The sequence below is a fragment of the Zophobas morio genome, unplaced genomic scaffold (genome assembly GCF_036711695.1).
Source record: "Zophobas morio isolate AGI-343-1 ecotype UQ-CSIRO unplaced genomic scaffold, CSIRO_AGI_Zmor_V1 ptg000011l, whole genome shotgun sequence".
In the NCBI taxonomy this organism is placed as follows: Eukaryota; Metazoa; Arthropoda; class Insecta; order Coleoptera; family Tenebrionidae; genus Zophobas; species Zophobas morio.
Genome location: NW_026972116.1, coordinates 4,133,867 through 4,151,910, shown reverse-complemented (window position 1 = coordinate 4,151,910; position 18,044 = coordinate 4,133,867). Strand labels below are relative to the sequence as shown.

The 18,044-nt window shown below is 34.6% G+C and overlaps 2 protein-coding genes across 2 annotated transcripts; one reads left to right on the top strand and one right to left on the bottom strand.

The window, feature by feature from the left end:
• Window positions 1–4,183: 4,183 nt before the first annotated feature.
• Window positions 4,184–5,915, bottom strand: LOC135127297 (uncharacterized). The gene is made up of 2 exons (XM_064053741.1): window positions 5,813–5,915; window positions 4,184–5,724 (listed from the first exon to the last, which is right to left on the bottom strand). The coding sequence occupies exons 1-2, from the start codon at window positions 5,913–5,915 to the stop codon at window positions 4,184–4,186; spliced, it is 1,644 nt and encodes a 547-aa protein (XP_063909811.1).
• A 4,471-nt stretch (window positions 5,916–10,386) lies between these two features.
• LOC135127296 (uncharacterized) lies at window positions 10,387–13,032 on the top strand. The gene is made up of 4 exons (XM_064053740.1): window positions 10,387–10,472; window positions 10,521–10,810; window positions 10,852–10,919; window positions 13,003–13,032. The coding sequence occupies exons 1-4, from the start codon at window positions 10,387–10,389 to the stop codon at window positions 13,030–13,032; spliced, it is 474 nt and encodes a 157-aa protein (XP_063909810.1).
• Window positions 13,033–18,044: the final 5,012 nt, after the last annotated feature.

Below are 18,044 nucleotides of genomic sequence, written 5' to 3'. Positions count from 1 at the left end.
ACGTTTCTCGAAAACCGTCTCTTGAAATCGTACTTGTTGACGACTATGTGGAGTTCCATCCGACCAAAAGTGAGTTACACAACGTGGACAATCAGTGGACTCCAAACCGTGCACTTTGTCAACATGGTATGGATGTGACCGTGTTCTTTTAATGTAGGATGCATTACAAGTTGTGAAAATCCAACTTCTTCTTTCTGTTCTATCACGGCCACGATCGTGAGTTGAGGTTGAAGGTACCATGATCTTGGAGATGCTGTACCACTGATGCAAATGTTCGCGCACACCAATTACCATATCGACACACTCTGCATTGGAAAACTGCACCATAAACGGATTTCACCGACCGCTCGATGTTGACTGGCCCTTTTCGTGTTTTTCACGTTGTGATTAAAAAAAAGTGCCTGATAAAGTCACTTTTTTGGTTCTTAATCTGAGTCGCTCTGTCCCATTCTTGTAGTAATTTATGTGAGTCACGAAACATTACCAGCGGCGCGTATAACAATTTACATTTAATTTAAAATATTTTTTTCTATACTATTTCCAGCGATAGATTGGAAAATTTTGAATTCACAATCGCCAATCGGAGAATCCAAAATATACTAACATTATACGGTTAAAGCTGTTAAAGAGTTGTAGTTTAAGTTGGCAACCAACGTTTCGTTTCCCGCGCAACGAATTTCCTACGCCTCTATGCCTGCGCCAGTCGGCCGGTTTCGTTTAACCTGTGTTTTGGACGATCAACTGATTGACGTTAATTTAAAATTTTGGTTCGAAAAGTTAAAAAGTGTGTTTTTTGCGTTTAGTGTTTGTGTTTTTTTACTTGCTTTGATTTGTTAGGTATGATATTATAGACCTTTGTGCTATTTTTTGTATAGTGGCTGAAGTTTGGACATTTTAGGTTAAGTTGTTTGTGTCAAAAAACGTTTCATATGGACCCCATGGAAAACATTACGAATAAAATTCATAATTACGCAAGAGTGTGTTGTTGATTTATTCTGTGCAATAATTATATACCATTATATATTGTAGCCCTCTTCAACCCGGTGCAATATGACTGTTGTTGACAACATCCTGGCACAGAAAATGATTGCCAATGCGTATTCTTTTATCAAGAAGGAAAATTTTAATTTAAGATGCCCTACAGAGGTTGTTACTTCAATATAAAGTACGTAATGTTATTCGAAGTGTATGTTCCAGTGTAGATAATATTGTCTGTTGCAAATAAATTGTATTATTATTAAAAGTAATTTTACGTAGTTCAACATTATTTTCAAATCTACTTATATTTCAAATAAAGCGCCTTTGGCACTACTTTTTATAGCGGTCTATTTGGTGACTTTTCTGTCAGCTAATCTATCGGTGGAAATACTATAGACACTGCTACCACTTAGGGCCGTGAATTTTATCCAGTGACAATCATATTGTGAGCTATTCCCCTTTTTTTTTTTGCATGTATTTCCCAATGACCTTGTATACAACTCACAGTTAATACGAATTCACCATGACAGTTACTTGTGAAACATGCAAGGGCGCAATAACACCCGCAGTACCTGAAATAAAATGTAATCCATGCACATTGCATCATCATATTAAATGTGTGGGTATTACTAAAAATCGATTTGATGTCTCTAAGACTATGAAAGGAAATATGAAAAATGTAATATAAACTCTAACTCTAAGGGAGAGTCGTGCAATTGTTGCATTATACTCCCTGGGTAATTAGCCACTCTAAAAAAAACTTACTGAAACAGTAGACAAATTAAAACAACAAATTACATTATTGAGTTCTAATAATACAAAAACTCCGCATAACTCTTATCAATTTGAAGCTGTGGTCCAAGAGGTATCTGAACAAAAAAAGTGGAAAAATAATATTGTATTTTATGGTATTTCCGAGCAGGATTCCTCCCAAGATTGAAAAATCGTAGAGAAAAGGATTCCGAATTTCTATCTGATTTTTCGCAATTTGTTAACGCCAATCCAAACTCCAGAATTACAGATTCTTCTTCCGTCTCGTCTTGGCAAATTTAAAGCAAATCCCAAAAAGTCGCGTCCTATTAAAATTACACGCAAAGGCGACCAACAAGTAGGTAACCTACTGAGTCTGATAAAAAAAAATTGTGCAAATATTGAAGGTAACCCTCGCTTTCAATCAATTCGAGTTTCACAAGTCGACAATGTCACTATTACAATGAATTAAAGGACCAAATTCAACAAAGACTGGAGAACGGAGAAGAAAATCTTTTCATAAAATATGTTCGTGGTATACCTACCATTCAAAAATCTCTAAACTAACTTCGCCCAAATGCCATAAACGAAATTAAAATATTTATTATTATCAAAACGTTAGGGGACTTCGCATAAAAACGCTTAATTTCTTTAACAATCTTTCTGTTTCTGCTGACAATTATAACATAATAATTGGATTAACCGAAACGTGGATGACTGAGGATTTCGCTAATTCGGAACTTTTTTCTGATTCTACTAGAGATGGTGGGGCACTATTAGCATTCAGTCATGCGTTAGCCTGTGAAAAGTTAGATCTACATTGTATTACTGAGTGTGTTCCAACAATTGATATAGTTGGTGTCAAAATTTCATGTTCGCCTAATACTAAATTAATAATACTTGTTGCTTACATACCTCCAGGCACTGAACTTACTCCATAAGAATTTTTTTTTTGATTTACTGTCACATCTCCCTTTTATATATGATAATCATATTATACTGTTAGGAAATTTCAATATTCCTGAATATAATACTCACCATCAAAATGACAAACGCGTCATCTTAATTAATAACTATGAAAAACTTTTTAATTTCACGCAATATAATTATGTAACTAATTCTCTCGGTCGGGTTCAAGATCTTGTCTTATCTAATATTGAAAAGTGCTCAGTCACTAAGAAATTTCCGCTTATAAAAGAAGACAATTATCATCCAACATTGTCCGTACAATTAACTATTCAAGCAGATAAAATATAACAACTTTCAGGTCAATGCAATTCATAAAAAATGCAACTTCAAAAAAGCCAACTTTCCTCGATTGTATGAGCTTTTGCTGCAAACTGATTGGACCTTTTTAAACAAATTCTCTGAGATAAACGCAGCATGTCAAGTCTTCTATGATGCTTTATATAAAATATTAGATTAAACTGTTCATGTAGTTCAATATAATAAACCTTCATTCAAATATCCTCCTTGGTTTAGCGTTGACTTGATTAAAAATCTACTTAAAGGCACACTAAAGTTAAAAAAATCGATTTTTCGTTTTTAGTCGCAATATGTAGCAGCGTAAATACCGATTCGGCTCCCGCAAGTTGTGTATTATTTTGACGAAGGAGTTCCGAGATACAGCGATTTTAAAATCTCGCGTGACGTCATCTGTTACACACCAAACTAGCTGCTGCGGTCGCATTATACGGGCGCGATACGAACAACCAACATTATTGACAAAGTTCTTAAAATGGAAGGTGTTTGTCCTTACTCATTTGAGCCCCGATATTCCCAAACAAATCTGGAGAAGAAGAATCCGGGAGATTTAGACAAATTTAAAGGAAGAACAGGAAATCTGTTGTGGTGCAGTTGCGGTTTTTGTGTCCAAATGCAGACGGATATGGAGAGTATTTGTTGCAACGATTTCGAACAAATTTGCACTGTTATGGGTAGCTGTGATTGCATTACGTTACATTCATCTTTTGAAAAAGTTGTCCTAAATATTGACACTCTCACGGCTGCTCGATATCATTTGTTATTGCATGCCTCTTCCTACGAGAAAGAAAGACTGAAAGAGACCACAAATAATTTATTTTGTTGTATTTGTTTATTGGATAAATGGGTGGGTTCCTTTAGGTAAACACAATCGAAAAATCATTCCTTCATGTGTTATCCAAAAAATTAGAGAAGAATACCCGGAAGCTGACAATAATTACACTGGATTTACACCAACGCAAGGAGAAGATGCCAATTATTTTGATTAGACGAAGTGTACTTGTAATTTACGAATAAAATGAACATGTTATACGTGTATTTATCTTTTATTTAAATAATAAATAAGTGAGAAAAGTTATAATTTTGGAAAACTAAAAATGTAACTTTAACATGGCGAATTTTGAGAAAAATAAACAATAAACTTTTATAACAATTTTTAGTACTGAATAGTACTATAGTATCATAGATTTTTCTAAACAGGAGTAGAGCCAAATCTTGAGTAATATTGTTGTCGGGTGGTATCTAAAGACGGTTTACTAACTGGTGCAATATTTTCAGGTACCATTCCAGCGTATTCCGCTTGTTGATCAACATCGACAACGTAGTCACCCAAACTGCAGACATTTTTTACGAGATCTTGTCTCCAGTCATAATTTTTTTTTCTGTATATCTTCCGATACACCCATTTTCCCGAGATCTTCGAATACTTTTGAGAGTCGCTAACAACGTCTTTCGATACGTTAAAATTATGGTCCAATATTGCTAACATACCTCGCAAAACCATACCATCATAAGAGAAATGACTTCTTTTTGGCAAGTACTTTAATCGCTCATTATGATACGATTCTAAGGCGCCTGTATGGCAATATAAATTTACATGGCGTAAATCACATAGAAACTGCTTATTGTCAACAATAGATTTCAGCATAGTAAAATCGTTGGATTTAGGCGATAGCCATGCTACATCTATTGCATCTTCTTCGGCTATAGGTTCATGTTGACACGCTGTAAACCTGTTGCCCTCCCACGAATGGATATTACAGATATGGTGTAGAACCGACAAGAATTTTTCTATAAGTAAATCTGGATCACCACCACAAGTTTGTGCTGCCCACCATAGGTGATTGACGATGCTTGACTTCCAAGCGGCCAGAAGAGGAGCCTTCTTTTCTACAGTTTTGATTTTTTTCGCCAAATTCTTTGCCATATGCCATACGTCAAACTGGTGATTGAGTTCCGAATACTTAGTACGTAATAAATGTCGGATGCCTCGATGTCTGTCTGACAAAAATACACTGATTTTTAAATCTTCATGAATTAATTTATGGAGAATTTTGTCACATGCCGCCTTTTCTAAATCGCCTGTAACCATACCTTTTTGAATGACCATAAAGTCTATAACTTTTGTTGTATTCAGGTCCATTATTGAATATGTGGCGTATTTGGCACAAAAACCAGGCGAATCGTATTGCCCATCTCCGCTAATTCTTGTTTCTACATTTTCCTCCGATTTTATGGAAGCAAATATTGCACTCCTTTGCTCACTGAAAACCTGGCGTATGACAGGTCCTACAAAACGCCGAACTACTGAATAAAATGTTGTAGCACTAACGGTTAATAATCCCATAGCCTTGGCAAACATTGTAAAATTTTCAAAACTCAGACCTGTAGAATAAATGGCAGCGCACAGTTTTATTGTTCCTACAGAAAATTTATTCTCTATAGGCTGAGAGCGCCAGATAAAAATATGTTCAGCTACGCAAACAGTTTTTATGATTACCATTGATCCTCGTTTTGAATGGGTCACTGCACTTACGCGTTTTCCACAAATATGACAAATTTTAAATAATTGTAAAATATTCTGTCCAAAAGTTAAAACTATGCAATCGTTCAAAGAAACAATATTATCATTTGCAGTAACGTCTAGTTCTTTTTTGTCCATATCCAAATCGGTTCCTTCAGAACTTTTTTCATCAATGCTATCCGAACTGTCATCACTATCACTCCATTCAGCTTCATGAAAAGATGCATCAAGATCATTTTTTTTGTTTGTTTGTGACATAATTTTTAAATATTTCTAAGCCGATTTCACACTGTATACCAATGCCTACACTACTATTATTATTACTTTCTATATCATTTAGTTCGCTCATTTCAGAGTCTGAAGAACTATACACTTCTTTATATGCAATCTTTCTACACATTGTCTGAGACTGATGTTTACTAGTCCTATTAGTGGTTGAAGTACTTGAAGTGCTTGCTATTTCTTTATTATTTGAACTATACATTTCTTTTAATTCTTTTTTTCGCAAATAATTTGAAACTCTTCGTATTTTAGTGGAAGGTGGAGTTGATTTGCCTGTTAAAAACAATGACGGGACTGCAGTGTTTTTTAATAATGGCAACGTTTTCATGTTCGGCATTAACTTTTTCTTCAAAGAATTTTCGTAATCATCTTCCGTAAAGTGCAAAGAACAAATGCGGGTATACTTATTTGGCAAAAAATTCTGACGTTTAATTTTGACTAACCATGTTTTATAAGTTTCGGGATATTTATTTTTATCAGGAAAGGCGTGGAATGAAAAATTCTTGTCTCTTTTTGGATTATTTGAACATCCCACAACACAGCAACAAACCATATTGATGATGAGTCAATGCAACTGCAACACTACATTTACCACATTTTCAACAAAATAATCTTACTTACCATATATAAAATACACAGTATAAGTAAATAAAAGTAAATAAAGTTGTAAATGCAGATACGAATAGGTAATCTTGATTTAATGAATAATTAACCGAGAGAGAACTTGAGATGAATTGTATCGCCGTATTATGCTTCGCGCCGCCCGTATAACGGATGACGTCACACGTTCAACTAAAGACCGCTGTTTCAGGGAAATAAAACTCAAAATAAGAGCTGCCGTTGCATCCTTCGTATAATAATACGATAACAATACAAAATCTCAAGGTTAAGCAAATAAAAACAAAAACAATTTTAACTTTAGTGTGCCTTTAAAAAAAGAGAGGCTACATAAAATGTTTAAGAAAAGCGGTGATCAAACTGACTATATCAATTTTTGTGCCTTAAGAGCTAGTATCAAGTATCAGTCTAAGTTTCTCTACAAAAATTTTATTCTTTTAACAGAAGAAAAAGTTACTAATGACCCTAAATTTATTTGGACATACATGAACTCTCGTAAAAATCAGTCATGAATACCTAATAAACAGATCAACGAAATTTACTACAAGAAGGATCTGATGCAGTTGTTAATGGTTTCTCAACATACTTTGGTAGTGTATACAGGGTGCCGCATCCAAGTCTGGATATAGGGAATTAACATGGGAATTGGTTTTTATTTTATAATATCGCCCCAAATCACTTTAAAGCTATTATTGAGTGATGCCTTTGTGGAGGTCGAAGAGGGCTATCGGCCAGTATTTTTTTCAAATCGTTGCATCGCGCTCATTTACTGTAAAAAGGTTTGGAATTTTTGCCGCATGGAAACATGTTCGTTACAAGAAATTTTTGAGAGAGAAATCTAGAACATTCACTTATCAACATTTTAAAATATTTTTCTGTATTACGAATGTGTTTTGGGATTCAGAAACTTTTGTATTACTGTTTTATTTGTTTATTGTGTTAACAACAACAAAAATAAAAATAATATTTCACAAAACAAAGTTACATTTATTTTCAAAGATAATAAAAATTACATAAAATCAGGTGGTGTTAACAGGTGCATGTTTGGCGCCACAATTTGAATTATGCATTTAAGAACTTTTACTAATTAGTTACTGTTGTAAGGGATGCCGTGTCATTGGCACCAATCAGATTATCTCAAGCTCTGTACGATCCGTGGTAGAAACAATTCACTGGCTCTGATTCTTATCAGGTGGGCACGACGTCTTCTAGGGATCTTAAACAGATGGGATAGAAGAGTTTCAAAAAGCATCATGACAAAAAATTAAAGCCTGAGGACTACTCACGTATGGAGTTTTACGAAGGAACGCTTGAGAAAATCTAGGCTGATGGAGAGTTTTTGAGGAACATTTGTTTTTGTCTTAAGGGAAGATATAATCGTCAGAACGATCAAATTTGAGCAATACACAATCCTCACGTGGTCGATGACCATCGTTATCAATGGCGTGCAACTGTCAGTGTGTGACTGGGGCTTCTAAGACATCATGTCATTGCACCTTTTTTCATCGAATCTGGATTGAATGCTCAGAAGTAGGACAATATGCTAGATCAGCAAATACTTCCTAGGACTCGAAGGGTGCGGCATCTGCAGCAGATCTTTTAGATGCAGGATCAAATCTCCAGCCATACAACTCGCATAAATGTTGTTTATTTGAACCAGTATTTTACCGCAATGTTGGAATGGAAAGTGCACCGCCCCATTGGCCTGTGCATTCGCCAGATCTAAACCCCTGGCAATTTGCTCTTTGGAGATTTCTTCACGAGCATCTGTATTTGAACAATACGAGCTATACAAACAGAGACCCGCTGAAACAAGCAATCCAGCAATATTGTCTTCAGATTTCAACTCAAATGCTAATCAACACGCGTAGGAGTTTTGAAGATTGGCGTACTTACTGTACGGCTGCTGAGAGCAGTCTTTTTGAGCAATTCTTGAAAATAGTGCAATACTTCTCCAGATTCGTACAATATTTCATTACTTCATTCATCAACAATTGTTAAGTTTTGTTATTTGTAGTTATCTAAATGGTTCATTAAAAGGTTCTCTTCAAAAGCGCCAGCTCTTTTGATGGTAAATCTTATCATCACACAATAAGAAAAGCGGGCCCTCGCTTTTTCATCTAATCGCAGTAGAACATGGCATTTTAATGAGGTTTTAGTAATAAAGACTCGACCAGCACCACCAACATAACCTAATAAAATATTTTGTGCAGTTTGTGCATTTATTCCGTTTAAATTGACCGACAATAATAACACTAGTTTACAAGGTTTTATATCCAAAGACAAAAATAGCTGAATCTAAAGGATTTGGACTCGGGAAATTCAAATCTGAAAGCAGAAAAAATCTATCACGTCAGGTTTTTGAGATATTTATATAAACATACCCCGTATTTCTTTTCTTTTATACAACTCTTGTAACGTTTTTATTTTTAAATATATATGAACATATAGTTCTTTGAGCAAATTTGTATCATTTTAAAAGAGCATTTACGTAAATAAATAACATGAGTGTCAATTTTTCAAGCTACTAGATTGTCATCAATGTTTTATTTAAAATTTTTCAAGTATTGATTTTAGAATAATTGGTTGTTTTTGATTTTTCTACGGGAAGTGATAATAAAAATGTGAGATTGGCCTCACAAACATCTTTTAAAATGATACAAATTTGCTCAAAGAAATACAGGTTTATCTTTAAGAATAAAGAAGTTACAGGGGTTGTATCAAATAAAAGCAACACCCAGTATATATTATAAACATTACGACTGAAAATTAAAAATTATAAACAGTAGCTTTGCTTTTATTTACAGTACTGACAGTTTCCCTTATAATGGACCAACAGTAACACATTTTCGTCCCAAAATCCTTGATACCTTCTTTTTAAGCATATTTGAACAGGTCTTGCTTTAGGTACTATAATTTTACATAAACGTAACAAAACTGATTTGCACTTACTTTGCACGATCTCGAAGACATTTTTTATGTGACAATGGTGTATTAACATGAATCAGTTTGACACTAACGTGAAGGTAAGAGCAAAGTTCATTATTTTTGATTTATGAAAAAACCTGACGTGATAAGGATAATCTGTTTTTGGATTTGTTATCAGTAAGTAATTTAGAAGTAAAAAATATTTTTTTTATTTTTGGATACGAAAAAAAGTTTAAATTTGTAAACTAGTGTAATCGTTATATTGGATAAAATAATTCAATTTGAGTCGTTCAGTGATTACTGAGTGAGGCAGCGCGAGTACATCCCGAGCTTCTTCTTCTTCGTCTTTTCGGTACGAATGTACATTCCTGGCTTGAAGGGCTCCCAGGACATGTCAGAATGCTGTCGATGAGGTTTACAGGAAGACCAGCTGCTCGAAGTCTTCATCTCGGGTTTTTTGGATACAGCCTGAGTGTAGTTCGAGATGAATCGTTTGACGGGGTCGCGCACTATGACGAATAAATGGATCAATTTGTGCATTTATTCCGTTTAATTTGTCCTACAATAATCATCACACCGGATAAAATAAATCAGTTTGAGTTGTTCGTTGATTTCTGAGAATAATTTCTAATTTCACTTTGACATTTGCATTTTGCATGGCTAATCTGAAGACGCGATCGCCGAACTTCGACCTTGCGACGGAACATTTCGCGACAACTCGGATCGGGCGCGAATTTCAAAATACGATTTTTAAAACCTTTTTACAGTAAATGAACGCGATGCAACGATTTGAAAAAAATACTGGCCGATAGCCCCCTTCGACCTCCACAAAGGCATCACTCAGTAATAGCTTTAAAGTGATCTGGGGAGATATTATAAAATAAAAACCAACTTGCCATGTTAATTCCCTATGTCCAGACTTGGATGCGGCACCCTGTATATAAATTCGATAGCCCAGAACAATGGAAATAGAATATATATAATACTGGTTCTACTTCCTTTGAATACGAAAAAATATAAAATCTATCTGTGAAGAAGCCATAATGGAGGCGATCTCAAGGCTAAATAACAAATTAACTTCCGGTATAGACCAAATTCCAAATTTTATAATCAAAGACTGTCGTTCAGTGTTTGTCAGACCACTTTATATGTTATTCAATCTTTCTCTAAAAACCAGAACCTTTCCCAACATTTGGAAGCAGGCTCGTACATCCCAAGTTTTTAAAAAAAGTGATCCGACCATGATTGTTAACTATAGACCGATTTCCATCTTATCTAATTTATCTAAAGTTTCCGAATCTATATTAGATAAGTACATCTACAATGCTGTTAAACTGAATATTTCTACTTCAGAGCATGGGTTTATGGAAAAACGATCAACGACCACCAATCTTGTTACTTTTTGTCAATACCTTTCTGAAAATATGGATACACAAATACAAACTGATGCAATTTACACAGATTTCAGTAAGGCATTTGACTCCTTTAATCATTACATTTTGTTACAGCTGGAAAAATTTGGAATGAGTACTTCGTTATTAGATTTATTCAAACCATATTTAAGGAATCGCTCTCAGTTTGTATAATTTCATGGTGTACGTTCCAAATATATTGTTCCAACTTCTGGAGTGCCACAAGGGTCAAATTTGGATCCGTTATTATTTGTTATATTAATTGATGATTTACCTGGGCTTCTTAACTGCAGAAAACTATTATTTGCCGATGGTCTTAAGCTATATTATAAAATCATTGCTATTTCTGATTGTACCAAGTCAAAAAGTTCGATTATGTTTTTTTATATTATAAAAAAATAACATTCTAATTTGTAAAATATCAATTAAAGATTTGGGAGTACTGTTTGATTCATAGTTAAATTTCTCCGAACACATAACACCAATAGTAGCCACCGCTTTCAAAACCCTAGGTTTCGTGTTTCGTAACTGCAAAGATTTCACAAATATCCAGTGTTTAATTGCACTATATAATTGTCTAATCACATCTAAATTGAATTATGGTTGTTTAGTTTGGTCACCTATGCATAAAGTATAGATTAAAAACATTCAGCAAAAATTTATAAAATATCTAGCGTTCAAAAAAGACGGATTCTATCCTCATACAGGCTTTAGTCAAAATATTCTCGTAGAAAAATTTCAGGTTACTTTTCTCGAACATAGACGTAATAATATATGTATATTTCTATTAAATTCTTACATAATTTAGTGAATAACAAAATTGATTTTAAAAACCTATTGTCTCAAATTAACTTTGAAGATTAGGTACAAGAAGTTCTATTTTTTTTTTATGTAGACACTCCTCGCACTAATGTTTTAGTTCGATCTCCAGTAGGTACATCTGATGTGATCTGATGTGTAACAACTTTCATAAATTCTGCTCAACTTGTGATACCTTCGAAGACAACTATACGACACACTTCTCAAAAATTGCGGTAAAACTTGAGAACTCGAGACACTGATGTAGAAATTACATTAATAAAACTTATTTGTTCATCCATTTCGAAAAGTTGATGACTTTGTCTCGAAAAATTGCGGTATAAATCTTATATTATTCTTTCATTTGTCTCAAACCAGTTAATGTATGAGCCAATTTATTTTATCTATTATCTCAGAAGCGGTTCGTTTAATTTCCTCGCAATACGGAAAACGGTATTAAATTAATGTATTTAGGCCTGATAAAAATTTGTTGTTCGACTAAAACACTCATTCTGCATGGATGAAGCACGTTGTGTATAAATATTGTACAAGAGGTTTTATTATACAGAGAAACTGTACTTCTGATTCAAATAAAGTTACTTTTTCGTGATAAAAGAGAATCACATTTAAAGGTGGATACGGACGATTGCCTATTTCCAGATCAAATCGGTTAATATTGCTTGTTTATTCACCTAAACGATGGCGCGCTATTGTATTATCGCAGATCGATGCATCCACCAAATCAAAACATTCATTTAGAAAACTGCCACAAACATACATTTCTAGAATATCGTGTGTTGTAATGTTTCGTGCCATGGTATCAGCACGCAAACCTCCGTGTATAATGTGTCATTATGCAATATTGCATAGATTTCCTCTCTACAAAAAGGTGCTAGCTAATAATTTATTCAAAATTGCGCTATTTGTACATTGATTTTGGTATTTACTGACAAGCACACGTTTGTAATTTGTGTGTCATATTAATATGTTATCAAAAACTACACTAATTTTCAGAGAAATTGATTTGAAAACTGGCTTTCTCATCAAATTTTTAAAATAAATATATTACAAAATAGAGTATTCCATCTAACGACAGTAAGCAGTTGTATACGTCCTCAACGAAGAATACCTTAAACATTATTAACTTATCAACTTTTTAAAAAATCATCTACAGTCTGTACCACCGAGTAGATGGTACTCATTTGCCACATTGTTATTTGACAACTAATTACGATAAACATCTGGTACTATATTATAATTTAATATATACCTGTATATGGTAAAAATATACCTTTTTATTGCTGAAGGTGAGTTATCTTTTAACAGTAACAACCATAAATTATTATGCGATAATCAGCACGCAATGTTTATGTCAAATGTATCATTATGCAGTCCTGCTTTTCAGATTTTTTCCGCACAGTAAAACAACTAATGGTTTATTCATTGCAGATCGTGTGCCAGCAAAGTGCTACTGGTTAATAAATTAAATACGCAGTCATCAAATTTTGTAGCGGATAGATACGCAGTACACTGAATAAATATAATAACAGCTACTTGTTGATACAGATGATGTGATAATCCACACAATTTGCAATGAAGAACCCAAATAATATTTTTACAAATTTTTGTTTGTTGTTTTAAAACACGAATGTAGTTGCACCGGTACCCTTCCTCAGAGGGACGTATCCGAGTTGTGCCCGTTACCTGTGTACTCGAGCTCAAAATGTCCGAATTGCCCACTTTTAACTGTAGGTGAATGTTCCGAGTTGCGCCCGCTACCTGGAAATCTCACACCTACCTCCATGAAGCAAGTAAAAATGTTGTGGACGTTTTTTTTTTCATAATTTCTAAATATATATGGTGCTTTTCTTCATTAAAGAAAATAAAATTTTTATATAAACACAAATTGCTTTAGTACTTTGAAAAGGTAAAAATATTAGGGTGACAAAAAGTAAATGAATCATTATATTTCGCGAGGAACATTTTGCAAGCGTTTGTTGTTGTTCCTCAAAATTTTCACTCTGTGCCCATATGATAGGAGGAAACAACACCCCATTAGCATTGATGTAGAGTATATATAAATAGGTGCCCGAATTTACAATCAGACTGAGGAAAACTTGAGTCCCTAAAACATAGCAGGTTAACACAATTTACCTACTAATTGAACTCAGTATGTTCTACATGTACATTTTAGGTAGGTCTAGAGTAATATTACTTTAAAAATGGCACCTCCGTAAAACTACTATTTCTATGTTCATTTATATCTATCTCATTCAAGCGTCCTATATTGATGTGACAAAACACTGGATTTTCTAATAGAGAGTATTTTTTACCTGCATTAATTGGGTCTAAGAATACGGTAAGGAAGCAATCAGGTAGTGGGCGCAATTCGGACATTTTCCGAGCGGTAAAAGGGCACAACTCCTATCTTTTTCAGGTCATGTGCGCACTTCGGACTCCCCCCCCCCTCGGAGTCGAGCAATAAAGCAATGACCAGCGGAAAATATACCCTTTTCTGAAATCACCTAGAAAGCGGGTCATGTCAACACTCAGTTTGATTTTGAAAGTGTCACTTTTCAGTGGCAAAGCTTGCAAAGATTTTTGCAGTGACTAAGCATTTTTACTTTATAAGTAATTGATGGGAATCGTTGCTTATTAATGTTTTATTTTCGATACTGACAAAAAAAAATTGGCAACAATTAATTGTAGGGGAGGAAACACATTCGTAAAAATTTACAATTTTTTGTTGTGACAGACGTATATCTTAAATTTTTTAAAAAGCGACTAAAAAATACATTACACAGCATAAAAGTGTTTCTGCTATACTCGGGGGCTTTGAAAAAGTACTTGGACGCTTCGCGTCCTCTTATTCTTCAATAAACGTCCTCGCCTGCAGAATTTCACTTTACTGCGTGGTAGAGATATACCGACTATAGTCGGTCGACTAGTCGGCTTTGTAAAAACCGGTTAAAATTGGTTTAATCGACCGAAAATTGGTGTCAAAGTGTAGATAATCTTCCGCTAGTTACGATTCTGAAATCGCCGTCACGATATCTCTTTTAATAACCACGAAAAATGAAGTCAAAGTTTCCAAAAATTTTCCAAAAAAGTGGTTAAAATTGGTTAAGTATTGTATAAACTGCCCTAAATTGTGTTATTCTTTATTTTTGTACTGAGTTACTACAAAAAATTAAATGTTAAAATTATCCAAACAAATTTAACACATTTTTTGGAAAACAAAGAAACTTTAGTTATTCCTTTTATTAAAATAAAACAAGTTTTTAAGGTAGTCAGAGAAATAGAAAAAAAACTCGGTTGTCTGCAAAGTCGGTTTACTGACGATAGTTGAACGTGACAACGTCTTAAGAAAATACTGATGGAATGGTTTTGGGCTTTTGATTTTGAAGCAGCGATTATTGGCTGCGCGAATGGCGTTGCTAAAGTAAATGCTACAGCATCTTGAACCTCCATGGGTTCACTCATTGAAGGTAAAGGCTTATTCGTAACATCCTCTGGTTTGTCAGGCTTTTTTTCCATGGTGCGTTTGTAAGCAGTTCTGCAAAATAAATCGTCGTTCGAAACAATTTAAATAAAATTCTTAAAATATTATCGTTGTCACGTCAAAATTGACACTACATTCACTTTTCACTGCACTTGATACTCGACCAAAACATGTAAATGTACTATAATATAGCAGCTGTCCACGCAGACGCATCGCTCACTCAAGTAGGAGAGAGACGGATGGCGAACGTTGCCGAACGCGAAGGCCGATTGTGCCTCTTTGTCGCTCGTTCCGCGTTCTCGCTTGCACTTCAAGCCTTACATGGGACGCCTCAGAGCGATGTAACGGCGCATGAGTCATGCTTTTTCGAGCGTGCAGCCGGCTCCATCGATTTATAAGACGTTGTCACGTCAAAAACAACACACTGTCTGTTGCATTTATAAACCGGTTTTAGCAAAGCGGAACAGCCGGCCGACTATAGTCGGTACATCTCTACTGCGTGGTTATGAAATATCCTATTTCAGCAACGGGTTTGCACCTTGCAAAACAGTCGGCTGTGCTTGGCATTTGGCGGCGTAGCTTCGGCTATTTTCATTCAGGCTTCCGTGTATACTTGTTATCTATTTTTGTCTAATTACAATTAGACAATAATAATTATTATTATTATTTGTATAAATTTAAACACAGCTACAGGATCGTGGCGTGTTATTTGTGTGAGTGTCCCACCGCTTTAGTACTGATTGACATCACGTGGATACACTGCAGCGCATTTACCTGGGCCACTTATCAAAGCAGCTCAACGTATATTTTGCGAAAGTCATTGATAATAAGTCAAACATTAAAAATGAAAAATGTATTGAACAACCTATTTGAAAACTGAAATGAGTTTCGCCTCTGATATGGTTGACATACTGAGTTAACGTGTTCTTTTGCCTTATTCCTAATTTCTCAACCCTGCTCAAACTTCTAGTATGGGTCTATCTGTATGTATTTAATCAATGGCTAGTGGCATTATTTGTGGTATCAAGAGAATGTGGACTACAAAGTCCACAACCCCATGTTTTGACTAAAGCCGTTTCCTTCATTGACATATAAGCAGGTAAACTGAGATTACCGCAGTTAAGATGATGGTTGTCTCCACAGTTTTTTCTACAATTAATGTAGTCTTCATTCCTGTGAATGTACAAGTCACATTTCTTGCATTTGATAGCCATTATGGCGGATTACAAAAAGAGTATCTCCAGCGGGTGATATTGGTAAAAAGTTATAAGAACGATAATAAAAAGTACCTTTCCAAAATCGACCTTAAGTACGACTGCTTAAGAAACAAATACAATATAACGCTATTCCAGCATCCCAAACAGAACTAACTCACCAGTGAAGATGTAGGCGACACTGACAGTCAACTTCCTATCTCAAAATAAATTTATTTCTTGAAACTACTACAGTTTTAAGCACAGTCTTGCATGCACACTACACACCGTAACACCAAGCGATATGAAACTACCTACTAATATAAAACTAATTTTATTATCTTCATACTGTATTTCTTCGTCTATATTTTCTATTGTTACAACTGCGGCATTTCCTACTTCTTTTAAAACTCGGTTTTCCATGTGCAATTAATTAGATGCTTTAACTCTATTGCCAACAGATAAATTATTAAACTCAATGCAGTCTTTTTTATTCTATCTATATTAATAAAAATGAATCGCCGAAATGTATGTACGCCCATAACTTCAGAACGACCGCACCGAATTGGACGATTCTTTTTTTTACGTGTTCCTCATTGTCAGGACAAGGTTTATATGTAAGAAAATTTATAAAAAATAAGACATCTAAAAGATAAACAAATTTTAAAATTTTGCATGGGAATCGCCATTTCGAATGAATTTGAATAGTTGGCGTTCCTGACGGACCTGTCGCCTAACTGACGTGTCATACAAAACTATTTCTTCCGTGCGATTGTGAAAAGTATTATGGCATTTCAAGTCGTTGTTTGTTTTTTCGTAACAAAAAACGTCGTTTATTTTAAGAAAAGTGTTCGTTAAAGTGAATTTAGTTACGCATTGCGAAAGTTTCTTATTAATTTTGATCTGCCATTCTATTTACCTATATTCATTTTGTTGGTTTCGACAAAATCTCAAACTTTACCGTTATTTGAAGATTCAATTCGAAGTTTTCAGTATTTTAAAATTCTCAAGACAAAATTTACAGATTTGATTGACTGTGAAAATAATTCTGTGTCGTTTTATGAAGTTCATTACAATGCCGAGAAGACGACAAGCTGACATAGGTCCACGAAGTCAATCAAATGTGCGACGAACTACCTCAGGTGCAAATCCCAATGATTTACTTCATGGGTAATTCGGATACGGAAGTTGATCAGCGTTGTGCTCATAATCAACATCATCAAACATTGAAGCGAGACATTGGGTGGTATGAATAAAAGTGAGTAGATACTCATATGCGAAGTACGAAGTACCTAGAAAGAGTAATAATCTTATATACCTGAGCATCTACCCGATGTACTGTGTATCTACTTGCAAACATTGTATCTCCCCGGACACAAATTGAACATTTACGCGTTTTGTGAGCATTTAATCTAAAAATGAGCATCGGCGTGGCAAATGACTATTTGTCCTAATAAATAATAAATTAAATGTAATATATTTTTTTTCCTTAAGAATATAGAGTTAACAAAGTTAGTTGAGCTACAAAAGTCTCGTTTGCTCCACGTTGGCCACCAACAAGCGATTTTCATGATTTTTGTGAAACTTTGCTGGTTTTGAATTTGAATTTTCTGTCCTCGATAGTTGATGCTCAGCAAGAACCACGGGAAGGTCTGGAGCAGATCTCGCTAGGAAAGGAGAGGGCTAGGAATTGTTAATGAGGGATAGAACGTTATACTGTACAATACAACGGAAATACAATACAGGTACCTACAATCTAGCTACAATACAGAATACACTACAGATACAGATACAAT

What these genes read in the sequence shown, in the direction of transcription:
- LOC135127297 (XM_064053741.1), bottom strand. Translation starts at nt 5,915, where the DNA reads ATGTGTAGAAAGATTGCATATAAAGAAGTGTATAGTTCTTCAGACTCT. An exon ending in TAATAGTAGTGTAGGCATTG is followed by an intron (nt 5,725 to 5,812) that starts GTATACAGTGTG and finishes CTTTTCATGAAG; the next exon opens with CTGAATGGAGTGATAGTGAT.
- LOC135127296 (XM_064053740.1), top strand. Translation starts at nt 10,387, where the DNA reads ATGGAGGCGATCTCAAGGCTAAATAACAAATTAACTTCCGGTATAGAC. An exon ending in ATCAAAGACTGTCGTTCAGT is followed by an intron (nt 10,473 to 10,520) that starts GTTTGTCAGACC and finishes TCTAAAAACCAG; the next exon opens with AACCTTTCCCAACATTTGGA. An exon ending in TGCAATTTACACAGATTTCA is followed by an intron (nt 10,811 to 10,851) that starts GTAAGGCATTTG and finishes ATTTTGTTACAG; the next exon opens with CTGGAAAAATTTGGAATGAG.